The 21,281-nt window shown below is 41.5% G+C and overlaps 1 protein-coding gene across 1 annotated transcript in view; it reads right to left on the bottom strand.

Moving 5' to 3' along the window:
* TERF1 (telomeric repeat binding factor 1) overlaps nt 1–21,281 on the bottom strand; it is a 237,169-nt gene that overhangs the window by 72,920 nt on the left and 142,968 nt on the right. The window contains exons 5-7 of the mRNA XM_085605429.1: nt 19,473–19,622; nt 10,805–10,914; nt 8,749–8,883 (exon numbers count right to left, since the gene is read on the bottom strand). Coding sequence (XP_085461555.1) covers nt 8,749–8,883; nt 10,805–10,914; nt 19,473–19,622 — 395 coding nt within the window. The remainder of the gene's footprint in view (nt 1–8,748; nt 8,884–10,804; nt 10,915–19,472; nt 19,623–21,281) is intronic.

The following is a 21,281-nucleotide window of genomic DNA, read 5'->3' on the forward strand; positions in this document are numbered from 1 at the left end:
GCCCTAATGTCACCATGTTTTTATTGCACGTTTTTCCAAGAACAAGCACTGGCAAATCTAATAAGTCAGGCTTGAATTTCGAGAGTCCTGACAAATATTTAAAAAAAAAAACTTTTTACAGTAATAGAAAGTTTAACAAAAAGCAACTATGAGACTCAGAATAACGAATTTAACGTGTGATGAATTGGCACGCTTTTGAGATGTAAAATAGTCCTTTATACATTGCAATGCAAGCATCCAACAGGAGGTGGTACATTAAACAGCCAATAGCATCAAGTGAGAGAAAGAGCTAAGAAGGATCCGGTAAAGCTCGGCCCACTATTTTTATATTTTAAGGAACTGGAAACAATAGGTCAGGGACGACTGCGCAGTTAAGACACACCTTAAATGCACCCCGCGCTAAGAATGGAAGTAAAAGCGCGCATCGCATGAGACCTACTACGCCTAGAGCGTTAGGTGACAAAGAGAGACACGTTGGAACGCATTGAGGAGAATAGATTTTTGCGAGCAACAGAGAAAAACAAGCATTGGCATAGCCAATAGGTCTCGCCTTTGGGACCTTATAAGTGTTTAGCCATGCAACAGTTGCATAACTAAATACTTATAAGGTCCCAAAAGCAAGACCTATTGGCTATGCAAACCGGCCGTGCGGCCGTGAAAGTGATCGCGATCAAACATCAAAGCGGCCGTGCGGCCGCGAAAGTGAAAGTAATCGCGGTAAAGCGCGCCGCGCACATGCACTGTAGCTCTAGGCTGGCCTGGTAGCACTTTTTGGAGCCCTCTCATTAAGTCTCGCCAGACCAGCGCATGCGCTGGGTCAGGCGAGACCAAAAAAGGATGCATTAAAATGAAAAACATGGTGACAGTTGGGCGTATAGGCCGGTTTGTTTCGCTTTCGCACTCGGAGAGGGTGCCAATATTTCTTGTAAGCGTCTCAAGCTTTCTTTTCTAAAGAGAACCTGTTGTCATCTGCAGGGAAGTAAGTGATAGCAGCGTTTATAAATAGGGCCAGCGCAGCCCTGCCCCCTCGCGCGCATCCTTTCTAACAGTGTATTGGCAGGCGACGCGCGTGAGTCACGCTGCTGCCTGCATGCCCAAACATGAGAGACAGCGAGCTACAGGTCAGGGCAAGTCCCAGCTCGCACACCATAGAAACGTGACAAAACCACAAACGAAAAACAGAGTCATGCTTGCTATTCTTCAAACACCCAGCAGGGCCATCCAACTCTGCTACGTACAGTTTATTTTTAAATCAGTTTAATTAAATATGTTGCCAGCATTCCAAACATAGAAACCAATTTCAGTTCATTCATCACTGCTGCAGTCTGAATAGGCTGGACGCCGGCTAGCCCTTTCCGTGTAAAATAACACAGAAAAAAATGTTGAATCCTCTTTTCCATATACAGGTTTACTCCCCCTCTCAAAATAAACAAGGGAGGTTTGCTACAGACACGCCCATGGCCACGCGGCCGTGAAAAAGACGCGGCCGAGGCAGACTCTGGGGACTGGGAGTACTTTCACCTAACTGCACTCGAGGCGGTGATAACCTTGGGTCAGACAGGCTGCTGCGTTGCCACCGTTGTTTCTTGATGGGAGGGAGGAGAGAGACAGAAGTGTAGGGGTTTGGTGCATTTGCGCATGGCCCCAATGCGAAGTGTGATTTATTTTGAGGCCCGGTTGAAGGCAAAAGGGAGGTTTGCTACAGACACGCCCATGGCCGCGCGGCCGTGAAAGTAACGCGGCCGTGAAGAAAAAAAAAAAAGCATAGAAGGCCGGATAGGGAGGAGCAAAGCCCGGGAGTTGTGTGCGCGCGCTAAAAGAACATTTTTTAAAAAGCACGAGAGTGGTGCGCGCGCGGCGCTTAATTACCCATGACAACAAAGGAAAGGCAGATGGCGGCTCTGCGCGCAATTGTGCGCGTAACCGCAAGCTTGAGGCCAGCAAAAGCCTGGGTAGCACTTTGAAAACCCACTTACTAAATGTCTCGCCAGAGCAGCGCATGCGCTGGCTCAGGCGAGACCTAAAAAGGTTATTAAATTCCAAATCATTGCGTTAACCCATCCATAGAGTGCCGAGGCAAACAATTCCGTTCTCGATAGTAACTGCATCAACTGATTTAAATCGGCTCGGTTGTTTATCACCCATCCAAACTTCCCACAGGTGATCTACCACGTGTGTTTATGAACAACAAACAACGGACTTCGTGTTTCTCCACACAAGTCCTCTTTCCCACTGACTCTCCATTGGTACTACATTTCCCAGTGTGCATTATTATTTGTCCCCCTCGCCCCCCCCCCCCGACAACCAATGAAATAATCAAACATCACCAGTACCAAATAACGAAAGACATGCAGTGCATATTTAAAACAAATGATCAGAACTTGACATGTTCTCTATTACTGTGTCAGTTATTCCAAAAGTCCAGGTTCACAAGTGGAATTTCAAAATGACAATGAATTTGAATCTGGTTATGTTGCCATGCTGATGGTTGTTACTCTTGCCCGGAAACGCTTCTCCTGTGCTGTTAATCATTGTTCTCATCATCAGTTCTCCCATTCTCGTTTTTACTATACGCGACTCATCGTTTGTTCGCGGGTGCATTCACACCAGTGGACGGAAAATCAATGAATATGAATCGGTAGTGGCAGACTGCACACCGTGTGCTCATTATTCTTTTCTGCTCGTACTTCAGAGCCATGAAGGTGTGCAGGCTTGGACACCGCTTCGGCAATTGCGCTTTAAGAAAGAATATACCAACAAAAAGGAACCGCGTCTGGTCCCAATTAAAGAATTGTGGAATAAAGGTGCTAAAGAAATGAAGTAAAATACAGATAAACAAGAAGGATAAAATGTGAGTTTGATTAATTCATTTATGGACGTGGCTGTGCAGCTTGAATTGGGACCAGACGCGGTTCCTTTTTGTTGGTATATACTTTCTTAAAGCGCAATTGGCGGAGCGCTGTCCAAGCCTGCACGCCTTCATGGCTCTGAAGTACGAGCAGAAAAGAATAATGAGTACACACTGTGCAGTCTACCACTACTGATTCATATACATATAATATTTCCCATAAATAATAACCTAAAATTGTCTTATTTACAGGGCCGTCTGAATTATCATGTAGTGGTAAAAGTTCTGCATTTTCCTCCCCTGCTTTACCACATCTAGGAGATGCCAAACTTCAATATGGCTGCTAGAGAGGACTCCATCACGTCTTCGCAGTTGGAAGAGTTGGCACTAACAGAAAATGCCAGGATAGAAGACACGCAGCACAGGAGGAGGAAGGCAGTCGCCATAACAGGGCCAAAGCCTGACCATAAGGTAGGGAGAAACTCCTTACGGCAGGAGCATTTTGAATTTGTCCTTCACTAATCTCAATCCTAGGCTAGCAGAGGAAAACATATATTCCAAGAGCCTCAATCCTCTTGAATTCCCTACTCGGAGTCGTGGGGAATGAACTGAGGTTCAACTTGCAGACTGAAGCCTGAACCAACAGGTTCTTTCAAGTAGGATATTTAACGAGAAAATGAGGCTCAAAAGGAGACAGCCTGTGATGCGTACCCCAGTGGGCAAACAATGGCTATGACTAAGTGCTCATCAAGGAATCAGTGAGAGCTTCTTTAAAGGGGAGCAAGGGATGAGAAGTGGGTCTCCCAGTCTGCAAAATGTAAGTAGGGCTTTTATTCTGGTCTCAACTAAAGCTAGCCGCAAATCCTGGACCTAACCTCCCACTGGACCACTATGGCAAATGCCGCACTCTCTTCCACTGGTGGGGCATGTGGCGAGTCACACTCCATTTCACTGGAGGTTCCAAACCCCACTAGCTTCTTGTAAGTCCATGTAAAAGCTGTCATTTGTATAGTGAGGGGGGAGAATACGCTCCTCCTCCCTGCCATTGTCCACATATGGGGGGGCACACTGTTCGGAGCCAAAAAGATAATGTGACTCTGCTGGTACATCTGCCTGGTAGAGGCAAAGGTTCAGAGTCAGGTTGAATGACTACCAGTAGAGCTTTTGTAATTTTGTAGTGAGACATGGGGGAAGATTGGGCTGAAGTCTCTTCTGTGTCAGATATAGGAATCAGAACAAGATTCTCTTCTGATGCAGGTTGACCAGGAAAGCCAGAGCATTGATCTTGGAACTGTAGTGGACCTTGGTACTGATCTCGGGCCCATGACCGACCCCAGTACAAAGAATCTTATGGGGGAAACCCGACTCAAGGCCCCTGCATTGCCTTGGGGACCAAAGGTGCCCCTGAGGGAGCCAGAAGTGTGCCAAAAATCTGTAGCATGGCTTCCTTAAAGGCTACAATCTGCCGCAGCATCGCCAATTGCCCACGAAATTCAGGGAGAACCAGAATCACTTGGCAAATTGACTTTGTGAGCGGGGTCCTAGGATCAGACCGACTGACATCGTAACCCCCTTGCGCCTTCTCTCCGAATACAGTTTGTCAAGATGGAGTTGAGTAATTTCAGAAGGGAACATAGTTCCCTTCCACACAAGATTTAGTTTGGAAGTCGTCCGAAGACAGACGAAAAGGGTGCAGATCTTTGGATCAGAATTGGAAGGCGAAAAAAAAAAAAAGGAACCAACTTGCGTTATGTAGATAAATTAGCTATATAATAATTTTGTTTGGAACAGTGGCCTGAGGTGTCCATGTGTGGCCGTCAGGTTCTAGTGAGATTCTGGTTAGGAGATTCACAGACGAGTATTCTTAGCCTGTGGGACTGGAGGCAAGTTGCTCAAGAAGCTGGCACTTGAGAGTTGAGGTGATGTACCAGGATTGACAGTCTTCTTGAAATTGAACTGGAGGTGCGCTGCACCTGGAAGTGGCTATCTACCCAGCAACTCTTAAAAGGTATCTTGTGATCAGAAGTAAAGATTCTTAAAACACCAGGTGCAACTACCGCTACCCTGTGAGAACGTAGTGGGCCGCACCCAGGGATGTACTCCTCTAGTCCTAGAAGAAATGATCTCCATCCAGGAACTCTGTGGTGGACAGTACCTAGGAGTGGTAGTGCTGTAAAGCGCAGGAGAAGCTATCCCTGTTGTGGGAAAAACTTATATCGTGGTCTGAGGTTACAGAGCCAGAATTTCTGGCCCTAGTCCCTTTAGAGGCCTGAACAGGGAAGAGACAGCAGGAAGACACTCTGAACTTGTTGCCCTGTATCTAGATGCCTAGGATGGAAGATGTGGAAGGTGGGGTTCGTTGATGCCGCATCAGGTGACCAGGTCAAGCCTTGAGTATTAACTTGTAGTGCATAAGGATACAGGACACTACACTGCCATGCTTGTTGTAGTATATGGCAGTTGTTTTGTCCGTTAGGACCTATACTAGCCTTACTTTCATTGTCGGATTTTTTGAAGCTCCAAAAGGTTGATATGGAGATGGCTCTTGACTGGATATCAGAAGCTTCGGATCACCACTCCCTTGAGAAGGCCTCTACAACCCAGTTACGATACACCTGATATAACTGACATTCACGTGGGGAAAGGGAGAGAAGCATACCAATTGGCAGGTTGGCACTCGTCTGCCACCACATCAGCTCTCAAGCCGTCTACTGCAAAATGTGCACAAAGTTGGAGAGGCAACCCTGTGCTGGGCCCACTGAAACCCTAAGGTCCTTTGCAGGGCCTGCATGTGCCATCATTTGTGCAGGAAGAGAAGGATGCACAAGGCCGGGAGCCCAAGAATCCCAAGGGCCATCCTTGAAATCAAGAACAGAGCCTGAAAGAAGGGGATCATATCCTGAATATTCTAGACTCATTTCTGCAGTGGAAAGGCCTTGAATGCTCCCGTGTCTGGTACAGCCTCTATGAAGGGAGTCCTGAACATAGGGCTCAAGTGAGACTTTGACTCTTTGCTGAAAAACCCCAAGGAGATCGACAGGTAGGACAGGATGACTGGTATATGAAAATATGCGTCCTACAAGTCCAGGGATACTGTTCCCCTGGATCAACAGCAGAGAGGACCTGTGTCAGTGTCAAGAGGAGTGGTTGACAGGAAAAACACTCAGGTGTGGGGAAGAAGCGGTGGGAACAACTTGCAGAACGGTTTAGTCTGAGGTGATGGATTTCCAGCTGGGAGGAAATACTGAAATCTGCCCCCCCCAGTGTTTGATGGTGGGCCTGAAAGGGCAAATCACACGATCCTGGGAGCCCCTGCCACAGAAGATTAGGAGTTAGAAAACTTCTGTGTTTGCTAGAGTGAATTGCCTTGACTGCCACCAAACCCCATGTCCCAAAATCGCTGAGTTTGCTGTTTGAAGGTTAAAGCTGCCGGAAAGACAGGCCTCTGGAGTAGCCACTAAGCTTTCGAGACTAGCGTGGAAATGTTTGGCTGGGGACAATAACTCTAGGTATCGAGCAGTGGTGCAAATAGTTTTGAATTGTGCATTGTCAGACTTCTCTTTGAACAGTTTAGATCCACTGAAGGGTATGTCCAAAAGGGATGATTGAACATCCCCTGGAAAGCTGGTTATTCGTGTCTGGGAGTGCCTTTGATGCACTACATAGGTGCCAATGACACGGCTATTGTGGTCTGTGGTGTCCTGTATGCAACACATACTTTGCTGCATTGTGCCCATCCTGTATTGTTTGGGCAACTTGCATCATGAGATCCTATGGAATGGACAGCAAAGTCTCGCTGGCCATGTCCCATAAGGGATAGGTGTACCAGCCCATACGGAATGCCACCATTCAAAGAGTGTAAAACCAGGTTAACTGAGCAAAGCATGATCTTGCCATCAGATCAATATGTTTCAACTGCCTATCCAGGGGGGTTCAAAGGAAAAGCATTTGCATTGACTTTATGTGTAGATGCTTGCACTAAGAGATTTTCAGCTGTTGTGTGTCTAATTAATAAAATTAGGGATGCCAGGGGCGGTCTTGTACCTTCTGACAACAAGCTGACTGACCAGAGGGGCTGAGCATAACTTATCCAAGTGGCAGGAGTGGGGAGAGAGTCCCTAATGGTAACAGTCCCTCCGATGAAGTTGGACTTAGTTGATGAATTTCAGTCCAACATGGCTATGGTTTCCAAAATATGCAACAGCAAGTCCAGCATGTCTGTTGCTCTTCACACTACTACAGCAACAGAGGCACTTTCTTCAATTGGTGGGCGAGGTGGTGAGTCTAGCTCTGCCTCTGGTGAGGTATCTATCCCAATGGTATTTTGCAAGTCTAAGTCCAGCTCTTCATCAATGTCATGAGGGGGAGCAGACTGTCACCCTCCTTATCATCATGGTTGAAAGGAACACTAGGAATGCCCTGGTCCACATTACTCGGAGAAGAAGGTCTTGATCCTCTGATAGTATTAGCATTGAGGCTAAAGGTCTGGCTGCACAACCACCAAGTGCTCCTTAGCTTTTTCATATCGCGAGATAGGCCTGGGCGCTCAACATAAGCTTGGGGTGAGAAACAGACACTGCGATTGATCCAGTACCAGCAGCAGCAGCACCAGCATCAGCATGCCAGGAACTAAAGTGGACAATGCGGCTGGAGTGTAAGTCTGGAAAGGCATCTGTACGGGTCCAGAGATGGCAGTCTGCGCCGAAGAGTCCTACCTGTCGATGTTCAAATGGGGGCCCTGCAGCTCAGTGGTCCTTAATGCATGCCAGAGTAAGTCAGTAGCATCTAGAAAATTTCCAGCACTGCTTTCTTGAAGGCTGCAGTTAGTTGCGGGGTCGACAATGGCAAGGGGAAATATAGGGTGTACCAGGACAAAACTCAGAACAGGCTCGGAGTCAGAAGATGCTGATCACTTTGAGTAGCCCTCTTGTGATTTCTCAACAGATTTCGAGTGGCTGGATGAAGACAAGTCCAGCTTTGCTTTCTTTCCTTATGACACATTTTGGACGCTGACTCAACAGAAGACTTCAAGCTGGAAAGGGACTTGATGCACACCGAGCTTGTCAAATCGAGCACCCCAGTTACAAGTGTGACATCTTCCCTGGCACACTGTCTGTGGTAATGTTTGGAGTCATCAGAAAACCGACCAAGGTAGAAGTAGAGGTCAGATCCATGTTGAAAGGTGCGGAAAGAGGAACGGACATCAGCATTCAGGAGTGGAGCTAATATGTGGCTCCACTGCATCACTTCTGCGGTGGTATGAAATCACCACAGAGGCATATGGTGCCACCTACTGGAGCACAAGAAGGAGTATTACTGAAAAAAATCTGCAGTTCCAGTGTGGTGTCTGAGAATATTTTACAGAAGTATCCGCCACATAAAGGAGTGTCCAATTTCGACATGGTTTATGAATGTAATTATAACTAACATATGTTCAAAAAGACAGGAGAGAAATATAAATAAGATATTACCCTGTTTTTATTGCTATAGGTTTCATAATTGAAGGGAGGCAATACAAATTCCACATAATCACTAACTTTCCAATGCAGAGTCACCTTCCTCTTCTTCCAATCTTTGCTACCATAGCTACCACTCCGCACCCCCTTCTCGTGCTCTTTCCATCTTTATTCTCTTTACTCTACATCTGCTCTCACACTTTTACCACCTTGCTTTCTATTACCTTCTACAGGTAAATCTGTCTCAAAACTTATAAAAGTAGTCAAAATTTGTCATAGTCTACTTACAAAACTCAGATAAATATGCTAACTTATTACAGTGGTGAGGTTTACCCTAAATATAGCTTTGCATACAGTAGAAATAATACTGACCACAAAAGAAAATTTAGTGTTGAAATTGTGACAACAATATAACACAAGTTGACAAAAAAAAACGGCACTTACTGAGCAGTATGCAGCCTTTTTTTGTTGTTCATCAAATATTGAACATCTTTGCTTTCGTTATCACTTGTATCTTTCTTTTCAATCAAATCTCTTTCTTTTTTTAAATTGGAGGTCGAGACATATTCACTGCCACACCTACAGTAAAAGTAAAGCACAAAATAAATCTTCAGAGTATAAAGACTGTAAATCTCAGCTCACAACAGAACAATGAAATAGGCCATTTAATATGTTCAAAACCGAGCATGACACTAGATTAAAAAAAAATCTAAGGGCATTTTTTTGTGCCCCAACACATACTAACATTTCTAACACGGCAGTACGAATGATCTTTCTGGGAGTTTCGGAATAACATTAAAGAAGACAGTGTCTGTAAAAAAATGCATTTGTTAACTGTGATGACAGACCCAAACCCAATACAATCTGACCATTTCATTACACATTACAGAAACTAGATACTTTAATTAGTTAATGTAAGATGTCTCTACAGCCAGCCTAACTCTAATTTGTAGACTGATGCAGAAATCTGCTTTATCGCTATTAATGTTTAAAGCATATATAAATCCAGTTCTATGGCATTAAGAGTCTCTCAGGGTAGATCATATATATTCTCTAAGATTAGGCTGATGTACAACTCAAGAGAGTTTATGACAACTTAATCACAAATCAAAGTTTGCAGGCAACCAAGGTTTGTGTGAAATTTTTATTATGCTTGTGAAATTCCCTTATTTGCAAATCTTAATGCATTTTGCTCTATGTGAAATGCCATGAATTTTGAGAGCATCCAAAGTTTCACAATATTTTGCAAGAGACTTGTCTGAGAAGAAAATGTTTCACTAAGGCTGACATTGTCTCCTAATACCAGTCTCCTGACAGTGTATCAAGTAACTTTTGAACACAAGGCATGCCATTGCGTTCAATTTTCAAGGACAAAACAGAATATTTTGCTACACAACATTTCAGGTAATTTTTGCTAATTTTTGGGAAACTAACTATCACATATACATTACTTGAATGCACTAAAGATAAAATGCTGGAGTAGTAGGTTATTCCATGCCCAGACCTTTTTTTCCAAAACTGCAAAATAGACCAGATTAGTACATAGGGTTCTCATGTTGACCAAAGTTAAGAGTATTTGTTGCGGTCTTTATCAGCTGTATTCGCAATGCATGCCTAAGTGCCTAAGTGCATGCTACTTTTGATTATGGTTTTGGATTAGCAATGGAGAAAGTGTTCTTATATGAGGAATTCCAGACTATGATTGAGATTTATAATGGAGCTAAATTTGACTACTTGTTACCCTTTAAATCTGGTCTGTATAAAAGATAAAGAACGCTTTGATACACTGCATTAGGCTGTGTGACAAAATCTAATAATTAAAGAATAATCCAAAATCCCTGTGATAGTACACAAAAAAACTCATAGCAAAACATTGTACAATTATACAGTTATTTTTAAATGTGTCAATTTCTCTTTATTTAAATTAACAAAATGGAGGCAGTACAAAGAGTTGATATTCAAGAGTACTATGACAGTGGAACTCTTTGCATCCCTCTAGTGGGATATCCACAACTTGCTGTATTCCAAAATACATTAAAGAATAGACTCTTAAAAATTAAATTTCAATATATTTTTCAGTGTTATGAGGGGGATGAAGCAGAACAAGGATTGTTTAGCTAGCTCCTGAGACTAAGGGGCACCTTAGGTTCCATAGAAGAAATCACACTTGCATCTCTATAGGTCTAAAATCTGTCGGCTGCCCAACATTCACAATAATTGGCAACTCTCAATTTAGCTCGGTTTTTTAGTTATCATATAGAAACAAAATTATATTTCGGTGAAGAAACATGTGAACAAGTTTTTCAATTGTCGTTTAAGTACACACAAGTTATAGGAATTAGTCATCTCAGAAAAAGTCAATTTACGTCACAGCACGGATTCCTCTAAGAAAAGCTTCATTTAAATACAGAATACATACAACTATGCAGCTTTAGGTTCAATTAAAATTCTGTTATGCACCAAGATGGCTAATACAACTTAAATATAATTTAACACAAACCTTTTCTTTTTCTCACAATTAATTTTGCTTTCCGCAGCAATGTCATTTTTATTTTCATCACATTGTGCCACTGGTGGCACTCTTGATGCTTCAACAACTCTCGTAGCAACCTCGATTAAAAAAAAAAAGTTTTATTTCAAACAGACACCACATTAACTCGAAATACATTTGGTAGGTCATGTGATTAAATTCATGCACAAGGAGGTGATTTGTATGGTTATATAACACAAACTGATCATCACATAAGCACTTTCAAGTAGTGCTTGGAAAATGAAAAACTGCATCATTTCATTCAACCATTCCAATCATCTGCTGATCTGAAACAACCCCATAGAGTTAGTAAATATTTTAGACTGAAGCAGTCATAAATAAAACACATTTAATTAAGATCTCTAATCTTAGAATGCATACCAAAAACTTTCATTGACATTTTAGCAAATTCATAAAAATGTTCGCTAATAACATACTAACAAAGAACACCTGTGTGGGGGTGACTTGATGAAAGAGTAAAAAAGCTGAATATTAGTATCAAGTAAAATGTAGTTGTCATAGTGGCACCTGTATAAATAACAATCCCCTCTTCCATCAGACTCATGAGTTGTTCCTGTTGGCATGGTACAGGACTGCACCATATTTTGTACAGTAAAAAGGCATTTGGATGCCAGGTGCATGAATGGTTCGTCAATGCTTGGGCCAAATTTCCTTTCCCCACCTCTTGACAAATTCTTCATCTTCCCATACCTTCAAACCTTTCTCTTCATAAATACTGACGGTACATATAAACAAGCAGAAAGAGTAAAAAGGAAGCACTGGGCAAGCGAGAAAAGAAACCAAATAGACTAAAGATGCCTCAACAGCAGCAAGATTGTCCCTGTTCATTGCACTGTTTTGAAGGAGATATATAGGTAGAATTTGAGGTTGCCATTTGAGAATATAGAATCTGTGAGACCCGTCTAAAACCTCCAATAATTTCAATGTATTGGTTACCCTATGAGCTGCAGTAGATATGCATGTCAGGAGGGAAAGAAATGTTACTTACACAGAACCTAAAACTTGATAATCCTCTGGGTGGTGTGTGGCAACTAAGAAAAATATGTAGGGTTAATTGGTACATTTGTGCAAATGGAGTGGTTACCAATTAAGAAAGGCTATTCAACAGTTCCCCGAAAGATGACATAGGTGTTATAGTCTTACTATAGGAGATGAGATCATTTGGCAAATGATATAAAAATATTTATCACATATGATGAATAAGCATGTTTAAGAACATCATTTTCTGTAGGTCATACGAGCAGATTTATTTGGGGGAATTCCTCCTCTCTGCAGGCTACTCAGAATCATTTTTGTTGGGGTGCAGCTCAAACTCCCTTAGGGTGCTGCTCATTTTGAAGTAGGATTACAAGTTAGTAACTTTTCCTTTTCCATCATGGAATATTCACTCTTATTCGTGAGCAATGAATAGAATAGTATTCTTATCGGATACTCAAGATGTGGAAACATGGATTTGTGAGAGTGGACATGAGATGAACAGCCAATAGATCATTGCTAATTAACCTAACAGGTTACACACACAGGCTTTGCCCATGTTGTCGTATGTTCTGGAATAAAAATCTAAGCAGTAATGTGCCACCATCATGCAAACAGATCTTCACTGTTTAGCAATGGCATTGTGTCTAAGAAAGTTGTAAAGCTTCCTTCCTGAGAGATTTTTGATTGTCTCTTGATAGTTGTACATTATACTAGAAACAAAAACAGCCTATGGATAGTATGGATGCTGCCATGCTGCCATCCTTGTATTGATGGAACCATAAATAATGAACAACTGATAACAGTTTGTTTTATTTAACCTTGGCAATGCAATAACTTGACAGCTCTCCAGATATCGGAGAACTAAGGCTACTTCTGCTGGAGAGGACAGGTTTGGAAACAAATATAGGCCGTGATATGCTTTGATTTATGTGGAAATATGAGATATCTTTAGGGAGAAATGTAAGGTGCATTCTTCAAGCTACTTTGCTCCTTTTGAAAACCGTGAAGCATTTATGAGAGCACAGTTCCTGGATTTCACTAATCCTGCATGTAGAAGTGATGGCCTCTGATAAAGTTACTTTTCAAGAGACTTTGAGGGTGGTCTTTGCCTAGTGTCACAAGAGGAACACAAAAGCGAAATTCTAATGGGAAGTGGTTATTCTAATTCAAGAAAATATTTTCCTAAGTAAAAAGTCCTAATCAAAGAGCAGTTAAAGAGAGGTTTGTGAAGGCATTTAACTGTTGTCGGGACCAGCCTCTCTGTGGGGGAAAATTATAAACTGGATTTTGCCAAACACAAACATAGAATCATATAGTTTCTGTCTTATACACAACATATGATTGACTGTTCTCTATACACATCAGATGCATAACCTTTTCTACTTCAATATGCAAGATAATCTGGTTAAAAAACAAAACCTGATTCTTTAAGAATGCTCATGCAATATTAGGGGGTCTATGTTTTAGAAATTCAGAAGCCAGGTCACTGAGCTCAATGTAAAATGCAAAACACTGTAGTGCATGACCCTGCTTTACGCTCTTAAAAGGAGGTTCGATCTACACTGGAATATCCTATGAGAATTGTCATATGAGCAAACTAAATCTGTGAACCACGGGTAGGATAACTCATCCTGGTATTTGCCTGAATGAACTGGATTGTTGGTTTCATGATCAGGGAACTTGTGAGAAAAGCGCAGACAAATATATTAGACCAGTTAGTTTAACATGCATTTTACTTAGATTCTGGTTCACGTCCCTCGATGCAAAGTTTTAGTAATTCGCAATTTTTGCACTTTTGGAAATGTCTACTGTGCTCTACATGAGTGCAGGAAGATTTGTTCTAGAATGTCGCAGCATTTGGGAATTTCAGAAGAGTCTCTGCACAGTAGCATAAGCCACCCTTAAGAGGGTTCTTAGCTTGGGTTATTCTTCCTTGATCTGGTAGTACACGGATTCATGTGTCTATATAAAACACTACTACTGTTCAGTGCCGCTATGTTTTAGGATGTGGTTTGCAGCTCAGCTTCATAGACTGTAACTGATGCAAATTTGTTTTGGGATGTAATGTTCTGTGTCTGCGGCTCAAAGTATTCTCCCCACTCAAGACAAGAAGTTTGAATATGGTTGTAATTTGCATTGTCCGCAGTCTGAGCGATGGCTGGTCCTTCATGTGGTGGTCCCATATGCAGCCTTTTATTTGGCACTGTGAAAATTCAGGAGACCTTCGATCCAAGGAGATACAAGATCATTTTTAGGTCGAGCCTAGTGGTAGCGCGCATGCGCTGCTTGCTCTGCAAGGCAGGCTGTAGTAGAGTATGCTGTGGAAGCCTCGTCCACTCTCCGCTCATATTTGTCATTGGCTTTGTGTCATTGTCCTTCTTAAATGCTGGCTTCTGATTGGAAAATAGGCTTTATAGTCTCTCCTTGGTACCACCTTGTCTCCACTTGTTACTGCCCATAAGGACTGGACCTTTTACTGGTCATGCTACACGGTCTGCTTTATCGTGGCTAAGAGCACTATTTTGTTTTATTTATTTTTTATTTGCAGCGCGGTCCTCTTTTACTTTAGCGGCTGTGCTTTTTTATTAAATTAATTTGCAGCGCAATCCGCTTTCACTTTAGCGGCCGTGATTGGTTATTTAATTAATTTTCTGTTTTATTCTGCGTGCACTTCATTCTGACTCCTTCACTTTAAAATGGCCTCTTTTATGTTTTTCTGTCTTACTCGCTCTCTGCCACAGAGAAACATACTCCTATAAAATCCCAATTACAACCCGCACATAAGTGACCATCGGTCTGTGGTCTGGAGAAAGGCCAGGGACCGGATGTGCATGAATTGAGATCACTCGGTGTCCTGAACAGCAACACTTCACAGGCTCCGCCACAGCAGGTTCCACGGTCCAACCCCCCAGTCTCAAAGTTCAGATAAGGGGCACAGGCGGGGTTAGAACCAGGCACGTCATGCAAGGCTTGGTTCTGTTGAGGTGAAAGGCAGGCACTTTTACCTAAACTAGCATTCGCAATGCAATAGGTCTCGCATTTACGCAAGTTTGAACTATTGACATTGCAAATGACCATTCCTTTTATTTTTGTTTTCGTTTTTAAAACATAAATAAAAGGCATTGTTATTTACAATGCCAATAGCTTAAACTCGCGCAAATGCGAGACCTACTGCATGGCAAATGCTTGTTCTTTCTCTACCAAAAGTAGAGGGTTGTTGTTGGTATCTTATGCCGATGACACCCAGTTAGTCATTGCTTTTTCAAAAAATTGTAGAAACAACAGTCTCAAATTCAAAGAGGATTTATTAGCTATCTCAGATGCCGCTAAATCAGAAATTCTTGTGCTAGGGAAAGACAGTGCGTTATGGTCAGAACAGTGGTGGCCGGACCAACTTAAGCCAGCGCCACTGCCTAAAGAGGCGGTCAAGAATCTAGGCTTCTGGATAGACAGGGATCTTTCCTTCGATACACAGTCCAAAGTCCTTGCAGGGGTCTGTTTTGGACTCCTGAGGGGGTTGAAGCCCCTGCTTGGATACTTTGATCCAGAGATCCGCCAAACTATTCTCCAGGCCACAATTCTGTCCAGGTTGGATTATGACAATTCCCTTTATCTGGGGGCCAATAAATCGTGTCTCTCTCGCCTTCAAAATGCGGCTGCTCGGGCGTTGTTAGCGCTTCCTAAATCTTGCTTGGTTTCTAATCTCTTACCCAAACTGCACTGGTTGCCTATAGCTAAAAGAATTTAGTTTAAGTCCTTGTGTATGGCTCATAAAATTTTGGTGAAACAAGGCCCCCCCCCCTATCCTGGATGACATACTTGTTCAGTATATCCCGAATCGCCCCCTTCGCTCCGCTAACTCAGGCCTTGTCTGCACTCCTCGTTTTCAAAGAGTCAGAGCTGGTGGACGTTCTTTTAAAGTCCAGGCAGCCCTTTTGTGAAATTCCCTCCCGGCCTCTATTAGAGGTTTGCAGAATCATATGCTATTTCGCAAGGCCTTGAAGACCTGGCTTTTTCCTGCGTAATTCTGGTTTGTTAGTTGGAGTAGTCTCTGCACTTGTTCTTCTGGGTAGCGCTGGGACGCCCCGTCACTGGGGCAGCTATGCGCTGTATAAATCCTATAATAATAATAATAATAATATAACTGAAGCTTCCTGTACTGTGCATGATATTTCTGAAATACCACCTCTCCTCTGAAATATACATTTTTGCTAAACACAAGTCTTTAACAACTCCTGAGAGGCGGATTCATAACTGAAGGAACAGTAGACTTGCCGATTTGATGTGGGGCTACAGATTTTGCATTCTATTGTATTGTATTGTACTACTTTTACAGTGCTTTCCTATCTCTTGACAAGCCTCAAATAGTTTTTTGGTTGGTGAAGAAGGCAGGTATTCAGTTTACTTACTAATGTTGCAAGAAAATGTGGACTGTGGTGCCAAAGGCCAGTAGTGTTTTTTCGTGTAAATATGCCTCGAAATATACTCCATACTTGGTGCAGTGGTATGTATTAGAGCATTCCACATGAAGCGCTATGCCATAGGAGTGTGAGGTGCAGTTATGCAAATCTCAGGAAACTTTCAGGGCCTTCAAGTAATTGGGAAGTGAAAGTATAGGTCTAGTAAATTTATAGCACAATTACAGTACTTGCCTGGAGACCCCAGAACAATCTGGTGAATAGAGCACATTCAGCTTACTTTTTTTTTTTTTTGCAAAATGGTTCGCTTGTCCCTTGTGTGGGCGATTTTATTTGCACTAGGGAGGTATCTCAAGTAAATGCATTTTTTTCTTGAGAGACCATATTATTAATCAATGTGCTGAAGTGAGAGGACTTCTTCCAGCAGTTGATGATGATGAAACTTGTGAGTGTTATTTTTCGGATGTGATGTTTTGAAACCTATAGCGTAGCCACAATTGACAATAGCCATTTGCAAGGTTAATTTTTGCCACTCTTTCAAGTAATTGTCAATGTCTGCCAACTTAGGTACCAGTGGGGGTGGAGAGAAGATTGCTTGCTTCGATATTGCAGCAGCGTTCCTGCTACTAGACACTAGCCATGCCTGATCTATGATCTTCCCTATTGGAACAACTAAGTCTTCTATTGCGGCTGCTGTGATTTCCCCTGCCAGCTGCAGTAAAAAAATACACTGGACAGAACAGTAGCATTCAGAAGTCCTGTAGCAGAGTCAAGAATATGCCTTCTTTCTTCCTCTTAACTTGTATCTCTGTCAGGGTATCGGTGCTCCTCTTAGTCTTGTGTATCTCACCAATTTCAGCAGCACACATATTAGCTTTTATAACCTCAGCCAGAGCATCAGAGGCGATAGGCCCGGATAGAATTCCAATTAAAGTCATACAAAAAAAACGCCGATGATTGGAGCACATTTTTATCCCCACTCTTCCAATACTGTCTGCAAAGCGTGGAAATACCGGAATCATGGCGGGGAAGTGTAGTGGTTCCTCTTTTGAAAAAAGGCTCAAGAACGAATCCAGCCAACTATAGACAAATAGCCCTTCTTGATGCCACCGGCAAAATTTTCGCAGCTTGTGTCTTGGAACATTTAAAAGACTGGGATTTTTCGAATAAAGTGATTCCTATGTTACAGGCTGGGTTTCGATCAAAGCACTCTACACTGGATAACATTACTGTGTTTCAAACAGTCCTTGACAAATATGTTACGTCAAATGCTCAAATTTTATATTGTGCTTTTAATGATTTTTCAACTGCTTTTGACAGTGTAGATAGACCGATTTTATGGAGAAAATTGGAGAATTTGGGGATTCCTACCTATCTCTTAACAATTATAATCTCCTTTCATATGGCAACATGGTGTAGAGTCCAAATGGGGGATGAAAAGGGCCTAACTGAATCATTCCCCACGAAGAATCGGTTGAAACAGGGATGCTTACTAGCCCCCTTATTATTCTCTATCTACATTAGTGTTCTACCAGGGCGTTTCTCCTGAATCAAAAATCACCCTCCGAAATTGGCACAAGTTGACTTACATTGTTAAATGTATGCCGATGATATAGTTATATTTGATCGTACCCCAATAGGACTGCAAAGAAACCTGAACGAACTAAACCAATACGCAAATGAAAATTTTCTGCTGCCTAATATTACTAAAACAAAAGCTCTTCCTTTCAGTGGTAGAAGGAAACCTTTATCTTTTACATGGTCATTAGGAGGTAAACCAATTGAGACAGTAAAAGAGTAAGTGTAAGTGGGCCGTATTTTCACGAATAACCTACAAGATACAGTCCACCTTCAACATTGAAGTCATAAGGCAGAATCTCATGTAGGGGCTCTACAGAGACTGTATCACACTACGGGTAATAGACACTTTAAAGCTATGTTGGAGGTTTATAGTATGAAAATCCCACCGATTCGATCATATGCTATGGAATTCTCACAAATTAAAACATGGCAATCTATAAAGGTAAATGAGGGAATCATACTTTGAAAATTAGTAAAGGTGTCTCAGTCGGTACCAGTTCAAGCTCTTCGTCTGGAATTATCTCTAACTGGGATCTTTGCTTGAATAATTTCTAACATCATAAGGTTGGCGTATAATCTATTACACGCAGCACCAGAAACTTTAAGGTATCTCTTAAAATTGGAGACTTTCAGAGAGGAAACATCTCGGTATACTTTTAATAGGAATCTGTCAAAGGCTGTTGAGGTTTCTCAATGCACTGTAGCACTTTCACAGGCATGGTCCCCAGCACATTTGAAGCTCTTTTTAAAACGACTGACTCCTAGAATCAGTTACGAAAATGACAAAGAATATTGCATTCAGCTACAGCAGTATAAAGCGTTCGCTGAAGGCATAGATTTTAAAACCCATGCGTCCCATTTACAATTTCAATTAGAACACGGGGTAAGAAGTTGTATTCTTCTTTTACGTATGGGAATACTTCCATTAGCAACATACCTAGCCAGTTGGGACTGTATAAATAACAATAAAGGCATATGTGAATTGTGTAAAGGAGGACGACAAGATTTATTTCATGTTTTACTAATTTGTCCAAACCCGAGAATGGTAGAGGCTCGATGACGATTTATAAAACCTATCCAATTAAAGCATAAAGCGACTAGCTCATGACTTATTTATGCTGTGCAACTCTCCAGCCAATGAATTAGTTTGTCATAACTTGTTTAAATTCTTTAAAAGTTTTTTGAAATTGCTCTAAAGTAGAGCACATAATCATAACATTTTTATTCAATAGAATGTTGCACGAGTGGATTTTAAAGCATTTTTATTGTTCTATTTTTATAATGAATTTTAAAAGTTTTGTGACTGTACTTTAATAAGGATGAGTTCATGTGTATGTATTTGTTGATCTCTAAAAAGCAATTTTCAACAAATGGCAGAGGGGGGACTGAAATCTCTGCTTTTTAAAAAATCTTTCTACATTCCGATTTAAAAACGTCAATTAAGAAACTAGCACACTCACTATGTAAAACTCGGATGTTAAGGCTTTCCAACTCTAATGAAGTACAAAATATGAAATAATGACAGTTTTACCTCTCCAACCAAAATGTTCACAAAATAATTTGTGAAATGTTCATAGCAGATCGTGCAACTGTAAGGTGCAAAGTGTTGCGTAATCATATTATATGGATGAAATACATACCTTTAACAAAAAGTTTTGGGGTCTTTCACATAGGAAAACATCAATAAAAGACTTGATTTTATTCAACATCTGCTCGTAAGTGAATCCCTGAAGAATCCGATGGTATGGATCTTTTTTGCTGATGATCATGGACAACTTCATCTGTACAGACTAAAGATAGAAGAAAAAGAAATAAAGCAAACATGAATGATTACAATTTTAATTAACAGAATGATCTATAACGAATGTGTGCAATTTGTGACATTTTGCTGTGCAGCTCTTCTGTACTTATGGTTACATTAGTGTCTTTTTCTTTTCTTATTTTCTATTTATTAAATATTTAGATAGAAAATCAATATGCTACTAACAAAAATACAACGTGACAATATAATAAGCAGATAAGAACTTAATCATTTAGGTCCAGTGAGCAATAAAGGGGAAAGAGATGGAGAAGGTTGAGGAAGACCGAGAAATCTAAGCGAGGAGTACAAGGTCATCAACAGAGTCTTTCAGGTTTTAAATATGTTTTCTCAAATGTCTTGAGAGAGAGTAGGGACTCTTTCAAGTTAAGATTTCCAAGGAGATTGTTCCAGAGTTTATGGGACAAACAGGGCCAAGCAGGGAAAGGCTTGGTTCAGAGTTATTTTTTATTCACTTTTGAAATCTCTACCAGAGGTTAAGATTCATTCCTGATGTTTCTTTCTCATCCAATGAGTAGCAGTTTATCATTTAGGTAGGAAAATCTGTCTGAATAAAAAGCATTGTATGTTAAGCAATCTTGAAATATATTTGCCCCCCAATAGGCAGAAAATGGTTTTGTTTCAGTATGAAGGTGATGTTGTCGGACTTCTTTCCTCATTTGACAAGATAAGCAGCTGCATGCAGGGTGGCTCTGAAAGGTTTTAGAGGGTTTTGGCCAGTTTACTGCTATGTACCACCATGGTAATATTTAGAAACAATGTGAAGGCTAGAGATCTTGATGAAGAGACTAGGCATGTGGTGAAACCCAACTCATTAATATTTGAGAACTAGACTTGGACGGGAGATGGGCTGGTTAATGAGTGAAGAAGTAGAAATTTAGTTTCAACAAGCTTTAGTTTAAGGAGAAAGGATTCATCCAGATTGAGGCATGTTCCAGAAATATTTTTAGGTATTCAATGCCTTACAAGTAAGAACATGTCCTGTATCCTCAGTGAATTCTGTGATCTGAATAGATCTATTTTCACAAATTGAAATCTACAAGTGATAACGCATTTGAATGAATTAGGAATGTGCCTTTCATTCCTATTCTGGTAAAGAGCGCGCCCAGCACTATACCATGGTCAAGGATGTCAAATTCTGCTAATACAGCCAGCAGTACCAGCAGACAAGCATCACCACATTTTAAACCTTGAAAGAAGTACTTGATTACTTTTAGGGGGGTTGACTCTGTGCTATAGTCTGGTGTTCTAAATAAAGTTGCTCAAGATGTGTGATTTAGAGAAAAAGGAGACCATTTTTTCAAGCAGGTGTTCAAGAAATAGTAGTGTTTATATTAAAGCAAACACAAGGAGATGATGGACTGAGCGCTGAAACTTTTCAGACACTCACCCCAGTCAGAGATCTGGGTTGAATCCATCATCATTCTTTAGCTCACTTCGCCACCCCAGTTCAGACCCAGCCATATGCAAATCAGTCTTGACCCTGTCGTTCATGGGAACCGTCCAGCCCGAACTGCCAAACCAGGTCTTTCCTGGACTGGAAACATGCATCCTGGGACCTGTTTCCGGGTATATTGAGATAGTGGCTCTAGTACTGAACCGGTACCAGACACGATAGGTCTTGCAGGTG

This window comes from Triturus cristatus, chromosome 5_1 (assembly GCF_964204655.1).
Source record: "Triturus cristatus chromosome 5_1, aTriCri1.1, whole genome shotgun sequence".
Classification (NCBI taxonomy): Eukaryota; Metazoa; Chordata; class Amphibia; order Caudata; family Salamandridae; genus Triturus; species Triturus cristatus.